Source organism: Colletotrichum truncatum (assembly GCF_014235925.2).
Source record: "Colletotrichum truncatum strain CMES1059 chromosome Unknown Contig_0006, whole genome shotgun sequence".
NCBI classification, from domain to species: domain Eukaryota; kingdom Fungi; phylum Ascomycota; class Sordariomycetes; order Glomerellales; family Glomerellaceae; genus Colletotrichum; species Colletotrichum truncatum.
The window spans coordinates 3199753-3219106 of record NW_027222403.1 but is presented as its reverse complement, the minus strand read 5'-3'; the positions used below and the strand labels follow the sequence as shown (position 1 = coordinate 3219106).

Sequence of the window (19354 nt, the reverse complement as noted above, 5' to 3'; positions counted from 1 at the left end):
TGGCTAGACCAGGCCTTGTGGAAGCTTCTATGCCCGTCTCGGTGAATCCAGCCCTCGGTGCCAAACTTGGGTATTTTCACCATGTGCACCTGTTGTTCATGAGTACGGTGATGGAACGCAAGCCTCCCCTCGAAGTAAAACCGAAAGGACAACCCGAATTGGAACTAGGTGTCATATGAAGTGCCTTCTCTAATTCATTGATGTATATCCTTTTCTAACCTAGTATTGACCGTGGAAGAACAGTAATGTATCTTGGCTAGCTTACAGGGCTGAATGACGTCAGAATGGAATTCCTTATTCCGACACCGAGCAAGAATTGCGAATATGCCATGCAGAAACTTCCATGCCCAACTGGGGGCGCTGTAGTTGGACCTTCTTTCTATTTCGATGTTTGTTTAACCTTATTCTGTCTCTACTTGAGACCATATTTTCGTTGCCTTACCTTACTTCAAGTGTGAAATACCTGAGCCTCTGATGTTGATTATCAACTAGCAGGTAAGGTAGCCAACAAATGCTCTATTGTGACACTTTCTTTAGCTTCAAAAGTCTTAGCGTAGTTTATAGGCGTTTTCTCTTGTGAAGGAGCACGTCCTATGCGGTTTTACAAACTGCGTCCTGGAATGTGCCTAACAGAAGCATGGCAGCCCTACCGCTTCTCAGTCTGTCAAGGTGGCCTGGCATGAATAAACATGCATCTTAACGAGGCCGAGGCTCATCTTCACTCAGGTTTGATATGCTAAAGTATATATGTTGGCTCGGCCTACCCTCAAACGATTGTATAATTCCGCTTAGCTAGAGCTCTGAGAAGCAGCGTCTCGTACCTATAGATACGAAAAGACGAGGCATGAAGTCCTTGACAAGTGGTTGAGTGGCATATTTCAATCTTTTTTTGTTTTGAACACCAGTAAAATAACATGTACACTTTTCGACCTGTCTTCGACTCACATCACAATAGATGACGTCAAGACTGGAGAATGTGCGCTAAAACACCAATACTCGTAACCTTTGTGCGTCGTCCGCACTCATACAGACAATTGAGAAACACCATATTTGCAGCCTCGACAATTTGAACAATGGAAGACTGGCAAGAAACAGCACTTACAACAAGGCACATGCATAATAGGGTTGGCAAGTCGAAAGCCAATGCTACTCGGAAACGTCAAGGTGGGGCATTTGAAGTCAGAAAGACCTTTGGCAGATACGAAGTCAAATGCCCAAGTGTCCACAGAATCCAGAGCGGTAATGAATCAGCCAAGAACAGTAGAAAGCCACTGGAGCCAACCCTGGACATATTTCGACTCTCAGATGACGGTCGCGGACTGCTGGGGAGACTGTTCTTTCCTGGCGTCCTCGACGTTCTTCTCATCTTGACAGGGAGCAGAAAGACTCTCGAGGAGTTGGCCCTGAACTTTGAAGGCAGAGCTTCGGAAATCTCAGGCTCGAAGCTGAACGACGATCTTGAATCCCCAGAGCCGCAGAATGAGAGCCATTTCAGTGCAAACAGCGACGACGAGAGCAGCGATCATCCGGAAAAGATCGACGAGAATCTTAATCTGGACGCCGAAGAACGTGAACGGCAGAGATTCAACAACTTTGAAAAGAATAGCTTCCGCTCGCCCAAGTTCTGGTTTCAGTGGCAGGGGCAGGTAGAACACACTGCATCACCCAGTGATCAAAAAGAACAGGATGGAGGAAAGAAAGAGACCGGGAGAGGCTACTTGGTGTTTTCTGGAAACAACTGTGACTCATTCAAAGCTACCATAAGTTGCAATTCCCTTCAATGGAAAGATGTATCGTTTTCCGGCTGGAAGAAGGTTACCATGAGCGAGAGAGACGTCCCATTTGAGTGGGTGTGATAGTTTAAGAGGGTATTGATCCGGCATGTGGTCCAAGAATGAGTCAAAATGAGAGGTTCAGAACCTAACGGCAGTTGGGCAGTTGGGCAGTTGAGCGGCAATCGAGTTGTTGCTTATACCAAGTCATATGAAATTTGATCCATGTCGTTACTTAGCCGCAAGAGTGCATGTCGTGATTATGAATTGGCTGGTGTTATAAAGCAGTTACGCGAAGACTATTAGCTCTGATTACAAGGTGGACTCAGCCATAACTAGTTCAGGGAGGCATATACATTGTACTCTGCCTAAATGTTTTGCCGTCCTATGTTGTGCGCTTCTACGAAACCATGTCTGCCTTCTCAAATGGCATCAACAGCGAAACAAGCAGAACACAATGCAAAGCCCCCAGATATTTGTGCAGAGTAATACCTTAGTGAAGGCAGTCTCATGCTCGCGAAACCTTACAAGTCTAGCAACACAGAGCACCATCAATAACTATGGACGTTCCAGAGATAAACCGTGATTCATCTCCCAGGAGAAAGCCAACCAAAGACGCTACCTCTTCCGGCTGGCCCATCCGGGCAATCGGTGGGACAATTACTGGTTCGTCGGAAGGATTGGAACCCGGTGGCGCCTGCATCATCGGCGTATCGATTGCGCCTCTGTTGGACATGGTCAGAACAGACAGGCATCATCGGTTTAAGGGGAAAACGAACGGGTTAATGCAGTTGACGCGGATGTTCTTATGGCCATATTCTCTTGCCGCGTTCCTCGTAAGACCCAGAATGGCGTGTTTGCTGGCGACGTAGGCAGAATCTCCCATGAAAATGGAACTCCTCATGCCGAGAACGCTAGACGTATTAACAATGGAGCCTCCCTCTTCTAAATGCTTGAGCTCCTCCCGCAGGCAGAACATCGTGCCCGACAGGTTGATATCGAGAATCTTGTTCCAATGCTGGTCAGTCTCCTCCGCGAGGCGTGTTTGGTAAGATTGTCCCGTCCCGGCAATGTTAGCCGCACCATCGAGCCTGCCGAAGTCGCGCACCGTTTTCTCGATCCAATCGCGCACTTGGTCGGATTTGCTGACGTCGACAACTGTGGGTTCAACACGAATGTCGGCATTGGTGGCAGACAGTTCCGCAGCCAGCTGGGTCAAAGGACCGCTCTGGACGTCAGATATTGCCAACGAGGCCCCCCTTTGAGCTAGATAGACTGCAACAGCACGGCCTATGCCGCTGGCAGCGCCGGTGACGGCAATAACCTTGCTAGCGAATGGTTTTAGGGCAACTGTTTCCATGGCGATCGGAAGAAGCTTTAGAGAAGTTATTGTAAGAAATCGATATTGATTAAACGCTGCGGCATTGCAGTCGCAATTCTGTATTTATCTATGGGATATGCTTTGATTCATAAGCTATCCCCTCAAATACCATGCAGGGATTAGAAGGTAAGCACGCATGGCGTGTACACTACCTAGGATAGGATGGCAGGATGGTTCGACATACGCACGATGTGGATCTCTAGGCAACAGCGAATGGAAGTACCATAGATAGGTAGTGTAAGAGGCTGTTGGGTACAGAATGAAGAGGTCAGGTAGATGCTCCAAGGTGACTGCATTGATCACTGGCCTCGTAGTCTCTCGTGGATCAGGGGCCTTCATTTGTACTGGTTACACCACTGTATATCCCCAAATGCCAACTTTGTTCCAATGCGCAGGACATTTCCACACTGACGTAGACTCTCAAAAATAACAAAAGTGGACAATCTACTGCATCTAGACGAAGGATCTGGCTGGGCAATTTTCCCGAACTGGCCTGCCCCGCTTTTGTTATTCTCGAGAGTCTTTAATATCCTTGGAAAGATACGACGATGAGCTATGGGGAGGACTCCCTTGACAATGTGATCTGCTTCAACCTAGGCCCGAGAGAACTTAAGGCGGTCATACGCTTCTCAGTATCTTGCATGTCAGTTGTGAAGTAGACGAGGAAGTTCAAAGAGTCACAGCCATGTTTGGTTAGAGGGCAGACTTGAAGTGACCAGACATTATCGGCACACGTAAACGGCACAGGGCCAAACATATCATCTCATAGGTGACAAGTCCGTGGCTCTGCAGTAACGTACCACAACGCCTTTGGGTGGTTTTTATTGATACAAGGCGAAAGGTTCCTGGAAGCACCGACGGCTTGGCAACAAAGAAGAACCATCGACAAATTCGATCTCCGTTAGTTCTTTTAACTTAAGCCAATATGAGAAGCTCTCGCGCTTAAAAACTAGGGCAACGGACACCATGGCAAACTTGACGATGCTCACCTCCTGTTTCAAACTCTCTGCAATGAATATGAGATCCTTAACCTGATCATTCACCCAAGTCAGATGACAAACAAGCCGTCGTGACAAAGCAGTTGAAAAACTTTATGAAAGTAGGAAATCGCTACTAATAAAAACATGCTGCTACGCCCTGACTTCTATGGTACAACCAGTGAATGTTACTCCGCTGGCAAAGTTATAATTGAGCGAAAGAGAGTATCACCAAAACAAGAAATCAGGTCAATGATCCCACAAGTGTTTCATGCCAGTCCCTGAAAGCCACCCGTTCCTGAACGCCCGATGCTCGACCTTCTCCCAAGGCAAGCGCCCCACGTCTCCTTGGCATCTCGTCATTGTATGGAGCAGTTGGATAACTATTCCTTGTCGGCCGTCTTTTCTTCAGGCTTCTCATCGACATCCATCTTGTCTTCTGCTTCCGCTGGTTCAGGGACCTTCTCCTCGGGCTTGTCAGCAGCCTCGGCTTCCTTTTTCGTCGGCTCCTTCGCATCAGTTGAAGTTTCTTCCGTCACAGCAGGTTCCTTGACATCTGCTGACTCTTTCGGCTCCGAAGTTTCTGGCTCTTTGGTGGCCTCCTTCTCGGCCTCTTTGGCGGGTTCCTTAGCGGATTCAGTAGCATCAGAGGTTCCGGTGGCTTCATTGGCCTCGGTGGTTTCAGTCGCTTCGGTCGCTTCAGTCGTTTCAGTGGCTTCAGTCGTTTTGGTGGCTTCAGCAGGCTCAGCCTTCTCGGCAGGTTCGGCCTTCTCGGTAGCCTCTTCAGCAGCTGGCTCGGCTATGGGCTCGGCAGAGGGTTTCCGTGATACTGGCTTGTCCTCTTGATCTTGCTTCTCGGCAACCTCGGCAGGTTCTGCCTCAACTTCTTCCTTCTTGATTGTTGTCGTAGGCTCCTCAACATCAGCACTGTCTGCCATGCCAACATCACCATCACCGTCGACAGCGTCTTCCTGAGGAGGTTCCGGAGCAGAATCCTTTTCGACAACTGTTTCCTCGGCTATCTCCTCTGCATCAACTGGGTTCTCGAGGGTAATATCAGCATCGACAATGGGCTCGGCATTGGGCGCCTCTTCGGTAACCATTGCATCAGCTGGAGATGCAGCTCCGCTGTTGGCCTCGGGCTCGGCTTGGCGGTAGTCGCGGAACGTCCGCTTCTTAGCGTTACGGGGGCGGGTCATGCCATTCGCCTGGTCCATATCTTCGTCGTCACTGTCTTCGAAATCGGCCTCGTTGTTGGTGCGCTGCTCCCAGCGGCGTTGAGTCATGCGCTCGTCAGTGTGCTCATCCTCGTCCAAATCGTTCAGCTCAGCCTCTTCCTCATCTGTCATGCCGCCTGGGAGCGGTTGACGGGGGACATCTTGCATTTGCACAGATGGAACGGGCTGGGTGTGTCTCAAGTTATCGATAACGGCAGCTTTGATCTTCTCGAGGTATTCGAAGCTGTTCGAGTTCTCCATGTTTGATGGCCGGACGTTCAGTTCGAAATCGGGAGCGTAGTACTAAAGGAGGGTTAGCTAGGGTGTATAAATCGTACGGCAGGGAACTTACTTCGTAGTATTCGTTGTAAGGCAGCGTTCTGGGAAGGTGTTTGCCAACAAGGACACCAGTCTCGTATGCCCATGTGCGAGCGACGTTGCGCATAGTGTAACCACCGCCACCGAGGACAAGTGTGGGCAAGCCGAAGCTCTTGACGTATCCGACACAGTTGGCGTGTCCCTCCATACTAAGGTTGAAACAGCCGAGACGGTCACCAGAAAGACTGTCGCCACCACATTGTAGCACAACAGCCTCGGGCTGGTAGAATTTCATAACGTGCTCGATGACAGGCTCAAAGATGGACTTGTATGAATTATCGTCGATACCGTCGCGAAGGGGGAAATTGACGGCGTAGTATTTGCCGGTGCCGATACCGATGTCGCGCAGCTCACCAGTACCAGGGAAGTACTCGCCATACTTGTGGAAGGAAACGGTCATTACTCGGTCTGTAGTGTAAAAGGCTTCCTCAACACCATCGCCGTGATGGACATCGATATCAATATAGAGGACGCGCTTCTTGAATCGAAGGAGTTCGAGAATACCAAGAACAATGTCTAGAAATAGTTAGCCAAAGAGTAAAAAAGAAATGATGGCACATATCGCATTACCATTGACGTAGCAGAAACCACTAGCCTCGCTCTTCTTGGCGTGGTGGAGGCCACCAGCCCAGTTGACAGCGATGTCGCACTTTTGGCGGTTGAGACGGGCAGCGCCCTCCATACTGCCACCAGCACTGATGCCGCAAAACTCGAAAAGACCGTCAAATACAGGACAATCATCACCGACATTGTATTTGCCTTGTTCCTTTTGGTAGGCATCCATGTTGTCGGGGGTGACTTTTTGGAGGAAGTCGATGTACTCGTCGGTATGGAACTGGGTCATTTCGCCCCTAGTCGCAGGCTTCGCGCGCTGTAAATGGTAGGTTAGTAGCTATCGCACAGTGTTAAGCGGGTGAGCAACGAACATAAATCTCCATGTTCTTGAAAAGATCGTAGTGCATGATCAAACTATGCGCAAGACGAATGCGATGCGGCTTCATGGGGTGACCGGTAACGTAGGCATAATTGCCAATGTCAGAATCGTAGAAATAGGCGACCTTTTTTGGCGACGAAGAGCCATTGGCCAGAGCCACCGAACCGAGAGGTGACATGGCGTCGCGTCGTTGTGCGTTGTTCGTGGGTTGGAGTATATGCTTGTACGCGATGATTGAAATTTGGTGGTGGGAGGGAAGGATTGGGAAAAGGTGCGAAGGCTGCGCGTGGGTGTAGGAGCTCTGATCGGCTCGGCCCCAGATTTCCCAAGGCTGCGTTGACCATAAAAGTTAGGCCAATGAACTGGCTAGATGACAGGCCAGGGGCCAAGGCTGTCTAGCTGGAGGATTTCAACCAATCAAATGTTGTCATGGAGTGACGACAGGGTCGGCAGTACTGATATTCCGGTCAACAGTGTTGTTTGATTCGTCAGCAGCGGCTGGGTTGTACCAGTCATAAAAGTCCAATGAGAGTTGCCAGTGGAGACCAAGCAGGGTGCCCGCCGATGGAGGGGCGATACATCATCATCCAAGGCATGCGGCTTTCGACAATTGCCGATGGAAGATGACAGAAGCCGAAGAAATTGGTCGAGTGTTCGCAGGTTTGTAGATTCCGAGGATCAAGAATCCATCTTTGCCATTCTTGTGCCCTCCACCCATGATTGACAACTTGCAGCACAAGTTGGAACGGATAGGATCAAATTGGGAAAGCGGTGTAGTGTTTGAGTGGTGTCTGCATGCGGCATCGATGTGGCTTGACCTTACAGCCAAACCCCTCAAATTTCATGCCCTTGATGCGATTGATAATTTGCAAAAAGAAGTCACAAATATTATTGCAAGAGGATGAAGCTATCAGAACCTCATGTTGATTGAATTGCGACTATTTTTTAATTTCTGCCTGACTGAGGAACCAGTAAGTAGAAGACGCCACAGCCACACGTGACTGTTTGTCAGCTATCGTGGTACGTACCGTGCCGGGTTAGCTCCGCCTGGGCCTTTTTCGCCAGGCTGCTCAGAGCTGTCGTCAACAACTCACAAGCCAGCTGCTTCCTTTCGACTCCATCGCCTCAACCGCCTCCCCCCATTACCTCCACGACCGAACATCTCCCAACCCACGATCCCTCTGATTCGTATTTCAACCTCATTCTCTTTTAACCAGACATATCATCACAATGGAGCGCTTTCGCAACATGCTCCAGTCCCAGGGCCTGGGTGGCCTGGGTAGCCAGCCCGGAACGGTAAGAGCATCCCACCTTTTGCAGCTGCTCTGGCAGCTCCGACGACAGCATCATTCTCAACTTGGCGCTGACTCTTTCCTCTAGGATAACACACAGCTCATCGACAACTCCGAGACCGTTTACATCTCGTCGCTCGCCCTTCTCAAGATGCTGCGACACGGCCGTGCTGGTGTTCCCATGGAAGTCATGGGTCTGATGTTGGGAGAGTTCGTTGATGACTTCACGGTACGCGTGGTGGATGTTTTCGCCATGCCTCAGAGCGGTACCGGTGTGAGTGTAGAGGCTGTCGACCCTGTCTTCCAAATGAAGATGATGGACATGCTGAGACAAACTGGAAGGTGAGAATGGACGTCAACCATGCCCTTTCCTGCGTAGACTGACACGCGAATAATAGACCCGAAGCTGTCGTTGGCTGGTACCACTCCCATCCCGGTTTCGGCTGCTGGCTTTCGTCCGTCGATATCAACACGCAACAATCCTTCGAGCAGCTGACCCCCCGCGCCGTCGCCGTTGTCGTCGACCCCATCCAGTCAGTCAAGGGCAAGGTCGTCATTGACGCCTTCCGTCTTATCAACCCCCAGTCCCTCATGCTCGGCCAGGAGCCACGACAAAGCACAAGTAACTTGGGCCACCTCAACAAGCCCTCGATCCAGGCCCTCATTCACGGCCTGAACAGACACTACTACTCGATCGGCATCAACTACCGCAAGACGGCATTGGAAGAGAACATGCTGATGAACCTGCACAAGCACGTCTGGACAGAGGCGTTGGAGATGAACGACTTCAGAGCTGAGGCTGATTGTAACAAGGAGCGTCTCGAGCGCCTTGTCAGTCTCGCCGAGGGCTACGAGAAGCGTGTTAAGGAAGAGACAGAGCTTACCAAGGACCAGCTTAAGACGCGTTACGTTGGCAAGCTCGACCCCAAGAAGCACTTGGAGGATGTTGGCCAGCAGCTGATCGAGGACAACATTGTTTCCGTTTCGAGGCAGATGATCGACAAGGAGGCAACGATGCCCAAAAAGGACAGTCCGGCAGGTGCCAAGGGTCAATCAAACGGCGATTCTATGGACGTGGAGGAGGAGTTGTGAATGGGAAAGGGTCACATTTCGGGGTTGGTCCAACGGCGGGATACCAGGACTTTAACACTGTACGATTAGGCGTTTGGGTGGTTGGGAACGCAACGACTAGAGACCCCGCCAGGCATAAGATGATCATGTTCTCACATTGCAGGCCTTGCATGGAATGACGACAACCTTCTAGTGTTGAGAGCTGCTGGTTCTAGGAAAATCGAGAGACCTCCACGTGACGACCTGAAAACCATGGCTCTTTGTTTCCTCACATATAGGCATTGTGCTCCCTATCTTCTGCCTTCTGTGCTGGTTGACAGTGATGGAAAGAAACAAAGAGCAAGTAATGGAAGCCATTGTCCAAAGATAGTGACTCTGAGAGACACTGTCAGTAGGACAGCACACCTTCAGCCTCTTGGCATCTTGTTTAGCGCTTCCTCACACTTAAGAACCATGGTGAAGTCAGAGCTAAGAGCATTGTAGAAACAAAATTTCGGTAGAAAGCCCGAGAACGACCGACCTACCACATATGTTCAAAAGAAAGGAAACTTTCACTAGACTTGAGTCCCATCTGTTCCTTCTACGCTCTCAAATTTTCTTCCCACCCGTCTGACTTGTTATGGGAACATAACTATCAAACAGTAATGAACGAAAGCCCACACCAATATACCCTTTCAGAAACAGGCTGTGCTTCTGATGTCCCCGATGCTATGGGTCTACAATCGCCCTCTTCCTTACCACAGCCTCGCATGAGCCTAGCCACAGTCCACGAAATATTGTACCGCATCGGTCAAACCTTTTCTCACGTCCAATATGCCGTCTGCGGCACCGCAGCCATGATTGCCTATGGCTTCACCGACCGCCTCCCCGTATACGTCAGCATAATATGTCCAACCCATACCAAAGACGTCATCAAATCTTGGGCTGTGGCAGGCGGCATGTCTACCTATTCCTCAGAACCCGACGTGATTGGCGTCACGGTTGCTGGCGACGAGGTCTGGAAAATCTGGGTTAAGTACTTGGCAATGGACCAGAGCCACAGATTCGACAGACTAGAAACGGTCGGTATGGCATTCGGTGGGAACGATGTTACGACGCAAGTTCTGACCATGCCAGCTTTGTTGAACCAGATCGCCATGAGGTATATCGATGGGAGGGAATCGGAACCGTGGCGGTACAGAGAGAAATTAGCGGGAGACGCCGTGTGGTTATTGGAGCGCATCTGCGAGAGTCACATGCCGGAACAAAGTTTGATGGGTGCGAGGATTTCGAGTGTGAGAGACCCGGCATTCTGGCTTGTTTTTACAACAGCGCACCCGGAGACTGTGGAGATGTTTTACAATGCGGGATTGAGGGACGATGATGAAGAGTCCGTGGGTGATTGGGGATGGATAGAGGGTGAGGAAGATGTTCAGCCTCGCATTGAGTCATCAATGTCGTCCCATGCGCCGCTTCTTCAGCCAAAGGAGCAACGGGACACAGACAGTGACCGGACCCCGTCACGAGGGTCATCCCGGGCTCATGACAGGCATCATGCTAATGGCGGAAGTCGCTTCAGCAACTGTCTGAGGCGTCGGCCGAACTTGACGCGTGCAGAGGAAAGGCGGGTGCTGATGGACGGTAGGTCCCGTACGTTCCGGCGCAGGAGCTCCGGTGGCGGAAGGCGGTTATCGAAGGTGTTCTGTTTGAGTGGCACTTTCGATGAATTTCTTCGCACACGTCGTTAACAGGGACCTATAATAACAGGACAGAAGAAAATGTCACTGTTAGAAATTGATAAAGGTTGTTGTAGCAATGTCAACAAGGTTATGGTATTTCATGCTGCACCCAACTCTTTTACTGTTTTGCTTGAAGATGCCCCTAAAGTTCTGTGTGACCAACATAAAATCCAAGTAAAACAGCTTTACAAAGGAAATATTCATATTCCTTCTATATGCCATTGCGCCTGCCTTGGCCTACCCATCCTACAGGTCCCTTCGCCTGTCGCTGGTATCACAAATGAAACGTCCCCTCCCAAATCCTTTGCTCTTCCGTCTAGCGTGGGCTTTTTATATACCCGCCACCCTTGTAGTTAACCCATCTACCCATTATTCATTGTCTTCCGTACGATTGATGAGTGTATTGTTGTCCGTATGTTTGTTGAGGGTACGTCGGTTGCTCATAGGCTTGTTGGTCGTAAACCTGTTGCTGGCCATATGCTTGTTGTTGAGCATAAACCTGCTGTTGCTGCTGCTGCGTATACTCTTGTGGCTTTCTTCCCTCCCGCTGAATCTCCTGAATTTGCACACCTTCGACAGACCGCCCCTCCTCATCACGGCTCGGAAGCGGAGCAGACATGGCACCACGGCGCACTCCATTCGCCTTAAAGTAACGGAAATCGAGCCACGAGATGATGGTCGTGTGCCCCGCAATCATGCTCAAAAGGATACCAAAGACAACAACTACCCAGCCAAGCGTGCAGCTCGTTCCGATACAGGCTTGTTGCGTCTGCGACTGAATTCCCATGTACACCACCGCGGCCCAAAAGACGACTTCCATGGCGTTAAGGATCAAGTTGGCTTTCACGCTTGCCCAGCGTTTGAATGACGAAACGTGTTCGGTGAGGACTTGGTACAGGATGATTACAAGGGACTTCGCAGCCTATTCAACGGTTGAAGTTAGTGACTGCCAAGCTGGTGTAACCCTGGACATTGCCAGTCTTTTGAAGGAAATGACTTACCATGCCCAACGCCATCGTACCTGACCTTCCCCTAGGTCTGTTCGGCATGAATATGCGTGCTACGGAAAGACCAAGAGCCGCTGCGACCAGAACGAGCTGGACCATGTGAATGGGGAACTTTAGTTTGGGGGAGAATAGAGCCATCATTTTGAAGAGCTTCCGGAAGTTGAAACTGAAACTAAAGCCGTGGTGTAAATGGTTGTGGCTGGAAGCTTGATAGAGAAGTGAGGCTGGATGCTGATCGAATCTAGACTGTTGGTTTCTCTGTTTTTAAACTACAAATAGCGATGGGAGAATCATTATCTATATAGACAAGCCATCTGTTTCGCTTTCCACGTATTCCGTGATTTCACAGAAATTTGATACCGCATTTCTCATAAAGACCGAATTTCATGGGCCGCCTACACAGCCGCAGCTTGCGGTTGTAGAATGGACTTTCCTCGGTCTCGCTTTTAGAGTGAGCAAGCGGCTCACCTTGTTTTACTGCTTGGTGTTGAAAGGAGCCCGCTATTTTACAGTACGCGGTGCTCAGCCTCCCCCCCCAAAAAAAACAGCCACCTCGGTTTCGGTTTCCCACTGAATACACATAGCCCACACAATGCGCCAACAACTAAGCATATTAATATCCACCTAATAGAGTTATCCTTGCTCTTTTTCTCATTGCGGTTCTCTGAAAAATCTCCATGTCTTGCCACCTTGTCCGTCATCCCATATAACTGCCGTTGTCGCCAAGACCAGTTGACACGCATTTCTTTGGGTCTGGGCGCCCAATGGACCCTGAGCGATCTGGGTTTAGGGCCCATTATTCCGGGTTTTGACGGCGTTTTAGACGTTCATCTGTTAGCCTGACAGGCGCTGACGACGAAGTCAGCCTTTTGGCGATCTTTCCAGAAACCGAGTGCGCCTTGCCACGTTGTGGAGACGTGAAAGCGAAGTGCAGGGTGCTAGTGTAAGTTTAAGGCTCGAGCTCCTCTTGACAACCGCTTGAAGTTGAATTCTCGAGACTCCGGAAACCTTCTTTTACTTGGCCGGCATGCAATATCTTTCCTTCCTGCTGTTGCGAGATATTTAACCTTCCGGTCACTTTTAAACCAGGATTTTGAGACCTAGGAGACAGCCGCCATCCAGTTTGAGTTGGTTGATACTCTCGTTACTTTTTAGTCCGCTCGGTCGAAAATCTTAGCAATCACGACATTGTGATGAGAAATCAGCACATGCCAGCAGGGATGATTCCTCGTTTCTAACTACATCAAGAGAAATACTCATAGTGCTAGTGGACGAGGCCACCAATACAGACACGCACACAAACTGCCTTGTCGACACGAACAAATCGATAGACGAAGTTGGCCACCTCGAAGGGTCCTCGGAATATGGTCAGTTATGTCGAGTTTTTCTTAATGCAATGTTCCAAAATCTCTCTTTCTGATTAACGTCATAACTATTCTTGTCATGTACGGCTTTGAACTCGCGACAACGCAGCAACCTTCTTACCTTTCGCGAATTAGTCCCATAACTGGGTAAAATACTGAATTTTAGTGGGCCGTACAACAATAGGCATCTGTTCGAGATGTTCAAGGAACATTCGTACATAGTCTTTGTTTCGCTGTCATCTATCATTACTTCGTGAAGAGTCTTCTTCTTCATCTCTCGGGCTCCTGCTTTTCCGCGACGAAGCAGACTTTGGAAGACTCGGCCGTCCCATTGAATCCCAAACCACCGCTCCGAAATAACCGCCCTCGCTGTTTCGATTGCTCTTATCGATGTGTCCTCTAGGTGGCGGCTTGAGTGGTGTAGGCAATTCCGGTTCCCGATCTGCTCCTGGTATCGATAAAAATCCGACTCCGTCCTCCGTGTCAACTCTTGCCAGAGGCAAAGTCATCGCCGTATCATTCCTCAAAGCCGCACGGGCCCCTCGAGTCTCCTTCACATGCGTTTCTGGGGGTGTCGTGACCCCCAAGAACCTTCTTGCATATTCAATCACTGTCCTCGGATTCTCGGGATCCTCGATCCGCTCTTGCGCCCCGCCATATGATATTTTTGACCGTCTCTTCAGGGACATTACACCGCTAGTGAATCGATTTGACAACTCCGTATCTGCACTGTCGTCTATATTTCGCTGGGGATAGTTTCGCGTTTTCGACGAAGGGCTCTGGGCGCCGAGAAGTGGCCTGAGGGTAGGCACACAGACGCAAATGATGGCGCAGCTGAGTTCTGTAATTGACCATACTCCAGCTACGACAGAATTGTAGGTAGGGTCGGGCGAGGCCGCTGAGGTTTTGAGCGTAGTGATTCGGATTACGGATATTGCGCAGGTGCTGTTGACTGTAAGGCCGCATGCAACCAAGCGGATCGTTTGAGTGCAAGACACTTACAAGAATCCAAGCCCAAATATCGCCGTCAGCACGACCTTCTGTTTCATAACAAGAGGCAAGGTCTGTAGGAGCGGCAATGGCATGCAAAAGATGACAATGTCGGTAACGAGGTTGATCGAAGAGCCAATTAGCCACCAGTCGAGGAGCTTTATGCACCGGCCAGGAACTGTCGAGTCCCACAAACTTCGTAGAGGTATGCATGCAAGACATATAGATACGACTTGCGTAATTCCGAAGGTTATGATAAATAAGATGAATATGTTGCAGAGCTTCTGGAAAGGTGGCAAAGGGAATGCCCGTCGATACTGTAAGAGAAACGTGGACTTGATCAACGGGAATGCCTGGGAGGTCAGTTTTCACTATGCGAGCCAAAATAAGACATGGTTTGTACTTACAGCTTGATAGAGGGCGACAGCAGCAATTGCTATCTATACACCGGGTTAAACCTATTTGTAACAGCCAAGTGCGACAAGATTTCCATACCTCTTGCGTCTTCAAGTATTCCCATCGAGAAAGTCTGACTACGTGCAAGCCGTCTCCGTAATGTGTGTCTGCGAATAGTCAGCCAGGCCAGTACGATGTGTCGCTTCGTTGGTGATTTACTGATGAGCATTAATAAACCGGTAAGAAAGACAAGGACCTATATTCATTGTTAGCCGATGAGCGTCCCACCTTGATCTCTCCCGACACTTACAAATGAAACCACGAGAGCAGAATCATCCGGTCCCCATTTCCTTAATATGAATGCGCGAACGTATATTCTCAAAATCGTAAAAAATGTCGCCAGAGAGAGAACGGTGGTAGTAACCCCAATAACTACAGGTTGTCTTGTCTCGTTCACATTCACTGCGGGCTCTTCTGTACCCACCATCACCAGGTCTTCGTCCATGGCTGCCATTTCTTTCCCTCGCGCGAGGGAGCCACAGCTGCCGTGTAATCTACAGCTGTTGTAGGTCCTAAAAGCGGTTGCTAGAACCGGCCGCCATAACGGCCATTTCACTGACTTCGAACACTCACAATAATATGTAGTCGATCTTGTTCGTCGAACAACAAAGAGAGAGAGGCTGGGGTGGCTACGATTCAAACGGTCAGTCGGGCGATGAAAGAAGAAGCTGTTACAAAGAATGGGGGTACGCTCTGTACGCTACTTGACGTCGGCTTTGACCCCCTAACTACGGCAGTCCGCAGGGCGCACTGGGTCAAAATTCAAGGTAGTGATAGGAACACCCCATAAGCGTAAACATATGTAATCTCGCGTAAAACGATTTTTGTTTTTGTATATTTCTAGGTAGGCATTTGCCTTTTTAGGAAATAAGGGTTTACTATATAGAACTACAGCCCCCTACGAGGCTCTATAATAATCCGTCGGAGGTTAGATCTTCCGGTTCCGGTTGATTAGGTATATAGTCTATGCGCGTAAATCGATAAATAAATAGGAATTCAGTAAGGCCTAGAACTTCTTCCTTTTCCCTACGCTAAGCAGAGTTTAGGTATATAACCCCTACTATATAGAAATTTATAACGCTCTCTATACTGTTTTATAGAGATTTAGTTTTTATCTTTTATTATACTTCTGTTTTCTTTTATCTTCTCTATTTTTGATTTTTTTTTCCGATTTTTTGAGCTTTTTGTTACGGTTAGCTATCCGACAGTAGGGTCTGCTAATAGAAGTTAGGGATTGACGCTAGTAAACAGTATTATCGTGTTGTAAGTCTGGTTCGTAGGTTATAGGCTATGTCGTAGATCGGTAGTCAGAGGCTAAGGTAATTAATCTTAGGCTTAATAAGTATTCGTAGTAAAGGTAAGCTAAAAGTATCCTAAGGATAAATATAAAGTTAATTACTAAAGAGCTATAGAAGTCTGACTATAAGTCGAGCTTAGGTTATATTATATATAAGTCTAAATAGTACCTTTTGTTTATTTTACTATTCCTAATCTTGACGGGGTTTGTTCTTTATTTATATAGATCCTGTATATGCTAAGGACGGACTCTATATTCTTAGCGTACGGATCTAATCTCTTATCTTATCGTTACGTAACTTATACTATAGTTCTTCCGTTTCTAAGTAAGTCCTTGTTATTCTTATAATTCTATAGTATAAATATCTTGTTATAGCCGCCTAACGTCTAAGTAGATTGTTTAGCTATTATCCTTATTTATAGGTCGTAATATTAAGTCTTTTCTCTAAAGGTCTTATCCTTAAGACCTAATATAAGTAGGTCGTTAGTCCTAGGTTAGGGATTTGTTAATTATACTTCCCGATTTACTTATAATGCTAATACTATGTTAGGTTATATTTAAAAATCAAAATAATCTAAGTTAGTACTTCGTTCTGCTTATAAAGACGTTTTTTATCGCTTTAGTTCTGACGACGTTATGCTATATACTTACTACTTCTATATAAAGCGTATATATTAGATAGCAGAAGGCGTAAAAACTTATTAAGGTTATAGAAACCTAAAGCGTCTTTATAATAGTCTCGTAATAGCGTCTAGTTATAAGTCTTTATAGCGTTTATATGCTTATATATATACTAATTAGTTATAGTAAAAAGGCTAAGCGATTAGCGTTAGGAGTAGGAAGAGAAGGAGGAGTAGGCTAGTGATATACTGCTAGATCTTTATAAAAAGTTAGCACGGGTTTAAGCCGAGGTAGCTAAAGCGGCTAGTCGATTATTACGGATCTGCGCGATTTAGAAGAAAGTAAAGAAGTAGTATATAAAGACGTTTTCTTAAAAGATATAAAAGTTAGAAGAGGATAACGTTCTTCTTATATTAGATGCTTATAAGAATAGTATAGTTAGTAATCTTTAGTTTTAAAGTATAGAGAATAATCCGGATTAAGTAAGTTTTAGTATTAGTAAGGAGTTTATAGATCTTAGCCTTTTATTAAGGGATTTATAATTAGTATCTTTTAATAGTTTTTAGTTGCTTTCTAGTATTCCTAGGCGAATAAATAGTTTTCTTTATTATAGTGTATCTACTTCCGTTAGTAGTTATATATACTTATAAGGTTGCTTAATATATTAGTAACCAGTAGTATTTATTAAGGTTATTATTACTAGCGTTGCTAGCGTTATTTCTCGTTCTTAGTATTATTACTAATAGGTTATAAGTTTATCTTTTATATTAGTAATGTTTTTAGCTAGTTCCTATATATTATCTTTATAACTATATCCTTTCTACTTAATAAAGTATTAGTATCTTTCTAGTTTTTTAAGGTAGTTAATAATTCGTTTAACTTTATACTTTAGTTTATTATTTTCTATAATAATAAGGTTATTTATCTATAATCCTTATAGTATTAGTTTAAGTAGCGAAATATAGAATATTAGAAAATACTTTATTATGTTAGGTAGGTTAAGTTTGTAATTAATTAGTAAAACTTTTCGGAGGATCTTAAAAGGTTTAAGTTTTTTAAAGTCTAGTTTGTTATTTAGTCGTTTTATTTTAATATTTTGCTATATAAGGTAGGCGCTATCTCTTTCTTTTAAGGTTAACGTCCCACACCCACTTCTGGGCACCCCCCACATTTGGGCACCCCATTTACACCAAAAACGCCGTTTTTCGAAATTCTATATTAAACTAAATACTTTACTTATTAAAGAGAATAAATATATGTTAAATAGATTAAGACTTAATTATAATACTTAAGTAGCTATATACTAGTATTATTAATAATAAGTATTATAAATTCAAGGTTTAATTTATAATACTAATTTACCTAGCCTATATCTTAATATATAAAATAGGTAGAGATATTTAACTAATATGATTAGAATTTTTAAGTAAGATATAGTAGATTTATATATTCTTATACTTAGTAAAAAATTCTTTAAGCTTAGAATAATATTTTAAAATTTCCCTTAAGAAAAGTTTCTATTATAGAATTTTAACCCTTAATTATACTATATTTACTAAAGTAGTACTTTTAAATCTCTTTTAGATATAATTATATACTTTTAATAAGTATAAATATTAATTTCCTAGATTTTTTAAATAAGTATATATGAGCGAAAATATATTTTTCTAATGTTAAGGAATACTAGTAAGTTACTAGTATCTACTAACATTTTAAAGCTTTTAGTTTTAAACTTCTATATTATAACTATTATTATATTTAAACCTTTATAAAAAATTAGATGGCTATAATTATACTTAACATAGTTTATATATATTTTCTTTTCTTAGTAAGTATAGTAGTTAGTTTAATATAGAATTTCGAAAAACGGCGTTTTTGGTGTAAATGGGGTGCCCAAATGTGGGGGGTGCCCAGAAGTGGGTGTGGGACGTTAGTCCCTTAATCCTTCGTTTATTACTAAATTTTATTATTCGTTATCGTACGAATTCGAGTTCTTTATATACGTTATCTTAGATATCCTTAATTTATTTAATTATAGCGATATCCTTAAGTACTACTAGGCTAGCTTAAGGTTTTCTATAAGTAGTTAGTTTAAATCCGTAGTTAAGGTAGAAGGGGGATTCCTTAGTACTTTTTCCGATTATGCTATTATAAGTAAATTAGGCTATTAGTAGGAGTACTACTTAATTATTTTAGTTATAATTAATATAGGCGTAAAGGTAGGTTTCGAGGATTTAGTTAACTTTTTCTATTTATCTATCGGTTTATAAGTAAAATACGGTAGATATTACTTACTTAATACCGAGTTATAATATAATTAATTTCTAAAATTTAGAAGTAAAGATTTTATCTTTATCTAATATAATTTCCTTAGGTATTCCGTAATTAGCGATAATATACTTAAGGAATATATAGGCGAATTCTTCGGCGTTGCTTACTTCCTTATATAGGATAAAGTAGGCGTACTTCGTAAGTCTATCAACGATAACGAGAACGCTATTAAAGTAGACTTTTATAAAGGGTTTTCGAGACTTTAGTAGTTTGATAATAAAGTCGAGTAATATAAAGTACTAAGCAGTTTATAGTATAGGCAAAGGTTATAATAATCTATAAGGTTAGTATTAGGCTAGTTTGCTTTTAAGGTAAACCTTATAATCTTTAATTACTATTATAATACGTTCTCTAGTAACCTTTTCTCTATATTATTATTATAGTTATTTCTAGGTTTTTATAATTTCTTAGTAACTATATACTAGCCGAGTATAAAACTTTATAATTACTTTATTATTTAGTTTGCTAGTCAAGCTAGTACTAGATCGTCTAGCTATTATTAAGAGTTTTATAATAGGTATAAGGTCTTTATTCTTATTATATTTAAG

At 45.2% G+C, this 19354-nt stretch overlaps 7 protein-coding genes across 7 annotated transcripts; 3 read left to right on the top strand and 4 right to left on the bottom strand.

Moving 5' to 3' along the window:
• Positions 1-1073: 1073 nt before the first annotated feature.
• Positions 1074-1856, top strand: CTRU02_210159 (putative catalase; the record flags this gene model as incomplete). The annotated part of the gene is made up of 1 exon (XM_036733819.1): positions 1074-1856. The coding sequence occupies one exon, from the start codon at positions 1074-1076 to the stop codon at positions 1854-1856; it is 783 nt and encodes a 260-aa protein (XP_036574447.1).
• Positions 1857-2304: 448 nt separating this feature from the next.
• Positions 2305-3132, bottom strand: CTRU02_210158 (3-alpha-(or 20-beta)-hydroxysteroid dehydrogenase; the record flags this gene model as incomplete). Its single annotated transcript, XM_070205402.1, has 2 exons — positions 2305-2497; positions 2552-3132. The coding sequence occupies 2 exons, from the start codon at positions 3130-3132 to the stop codon at positions 2305-2307; spliced, it is 774 nt and encodes a 257-aa protein (XP_070061050.1).
• Positions 3133-4513: 1381 nt separating this feature from the next.
• Positions 4514-6837, bottom strand: CTRU02_210157 (histone deacetylase rpd3; the record flags this gene model as incomplete). Its single annotated transcript, XM_036733817.1, has 4 exons — positions 4514-5650; positions 5700-6241; positions 6296-6596; positions 6652-6837. The coding sequence occupies 4 exons, from the start codon at positions 6835-6837 to the stop codon at positions 4514-4516; spliced, it is 2166 nt and encodes a 721-aa protein (XP_036574445.1).
• Positions 6838-7889: 1052 nt separating this feature from the next.
• Positions 7890-9043, top strand: CTRU02_210156 (Mov34/MPN/PAD-1 family protein; the record flags this gene model as incomplete). The annotated part of the gene is made up of 3 exons (XM_036733816.1): positions 7890-7955; positions 8040-8293; positions 8350-9043. 3 exons carry the CDS (start codon positions 7890-7892, stop codon positions 9041-9043), a joined length of 1014 nt encoding a protein of 337 aa, XP_036574444.1.
• Positions 9044-9666: 623 nt separating this feature from the next.
• CTRU02_210155 (uncharacterized protein) lies at positions 9667-10749 on the top strand (the record flags this gene model as incomplete). The annotated part of the gene is made up of 1 exon (XM_036733815.1): positions 9667-10749. One exon carries the CDS (start codon positions 9667-9669, stop codon positions 10747-10749), a length of 1083 nt encoding a protein of 360 aa, XP_036574443.1.
• A 364-nt stretch (positions 10750-11113) lies between these two features.
• Positions 11114-11888, bottom strand: CTRU02_210154 (uncharacterized protein; the record flags this gene model as incomplete). The annotated part of the gene is made up of 2 exons (XM_036733814.1): positions 11114-11662; positions 11742-11888. 2 exons carry the CDS (start codon positions 11886-11888, stop codon positions 11114-11116), a joined length of 696 nt encoding a protein of 231 aa, XP_036574442.1.
• Positions 11889-13347: 1459 nt separating this feature from the next.
• On the bottom strand, positions 13348-15002 carry CTRU02_210153 (pth11-like integral membrane protein; the record flags this gene model as incomplete). Its single annotated transcript, XM_036733813.1, has 6 exons — positions 13348-14056; positions 14114-14454; positions 14509-14541; positions 14597-14664; positions 14717-14753; positions 14808-15002. The coding sequence occupies 6 exons, from the start codon at positions 15000-15002 to the stop codon at positions 13348-13350; spliced, it is 1383 nt and encodes a 460-aa protein (XP_036574441.1).
• Positions 15003-19354: the final 4352 nt, after the last annotated feature.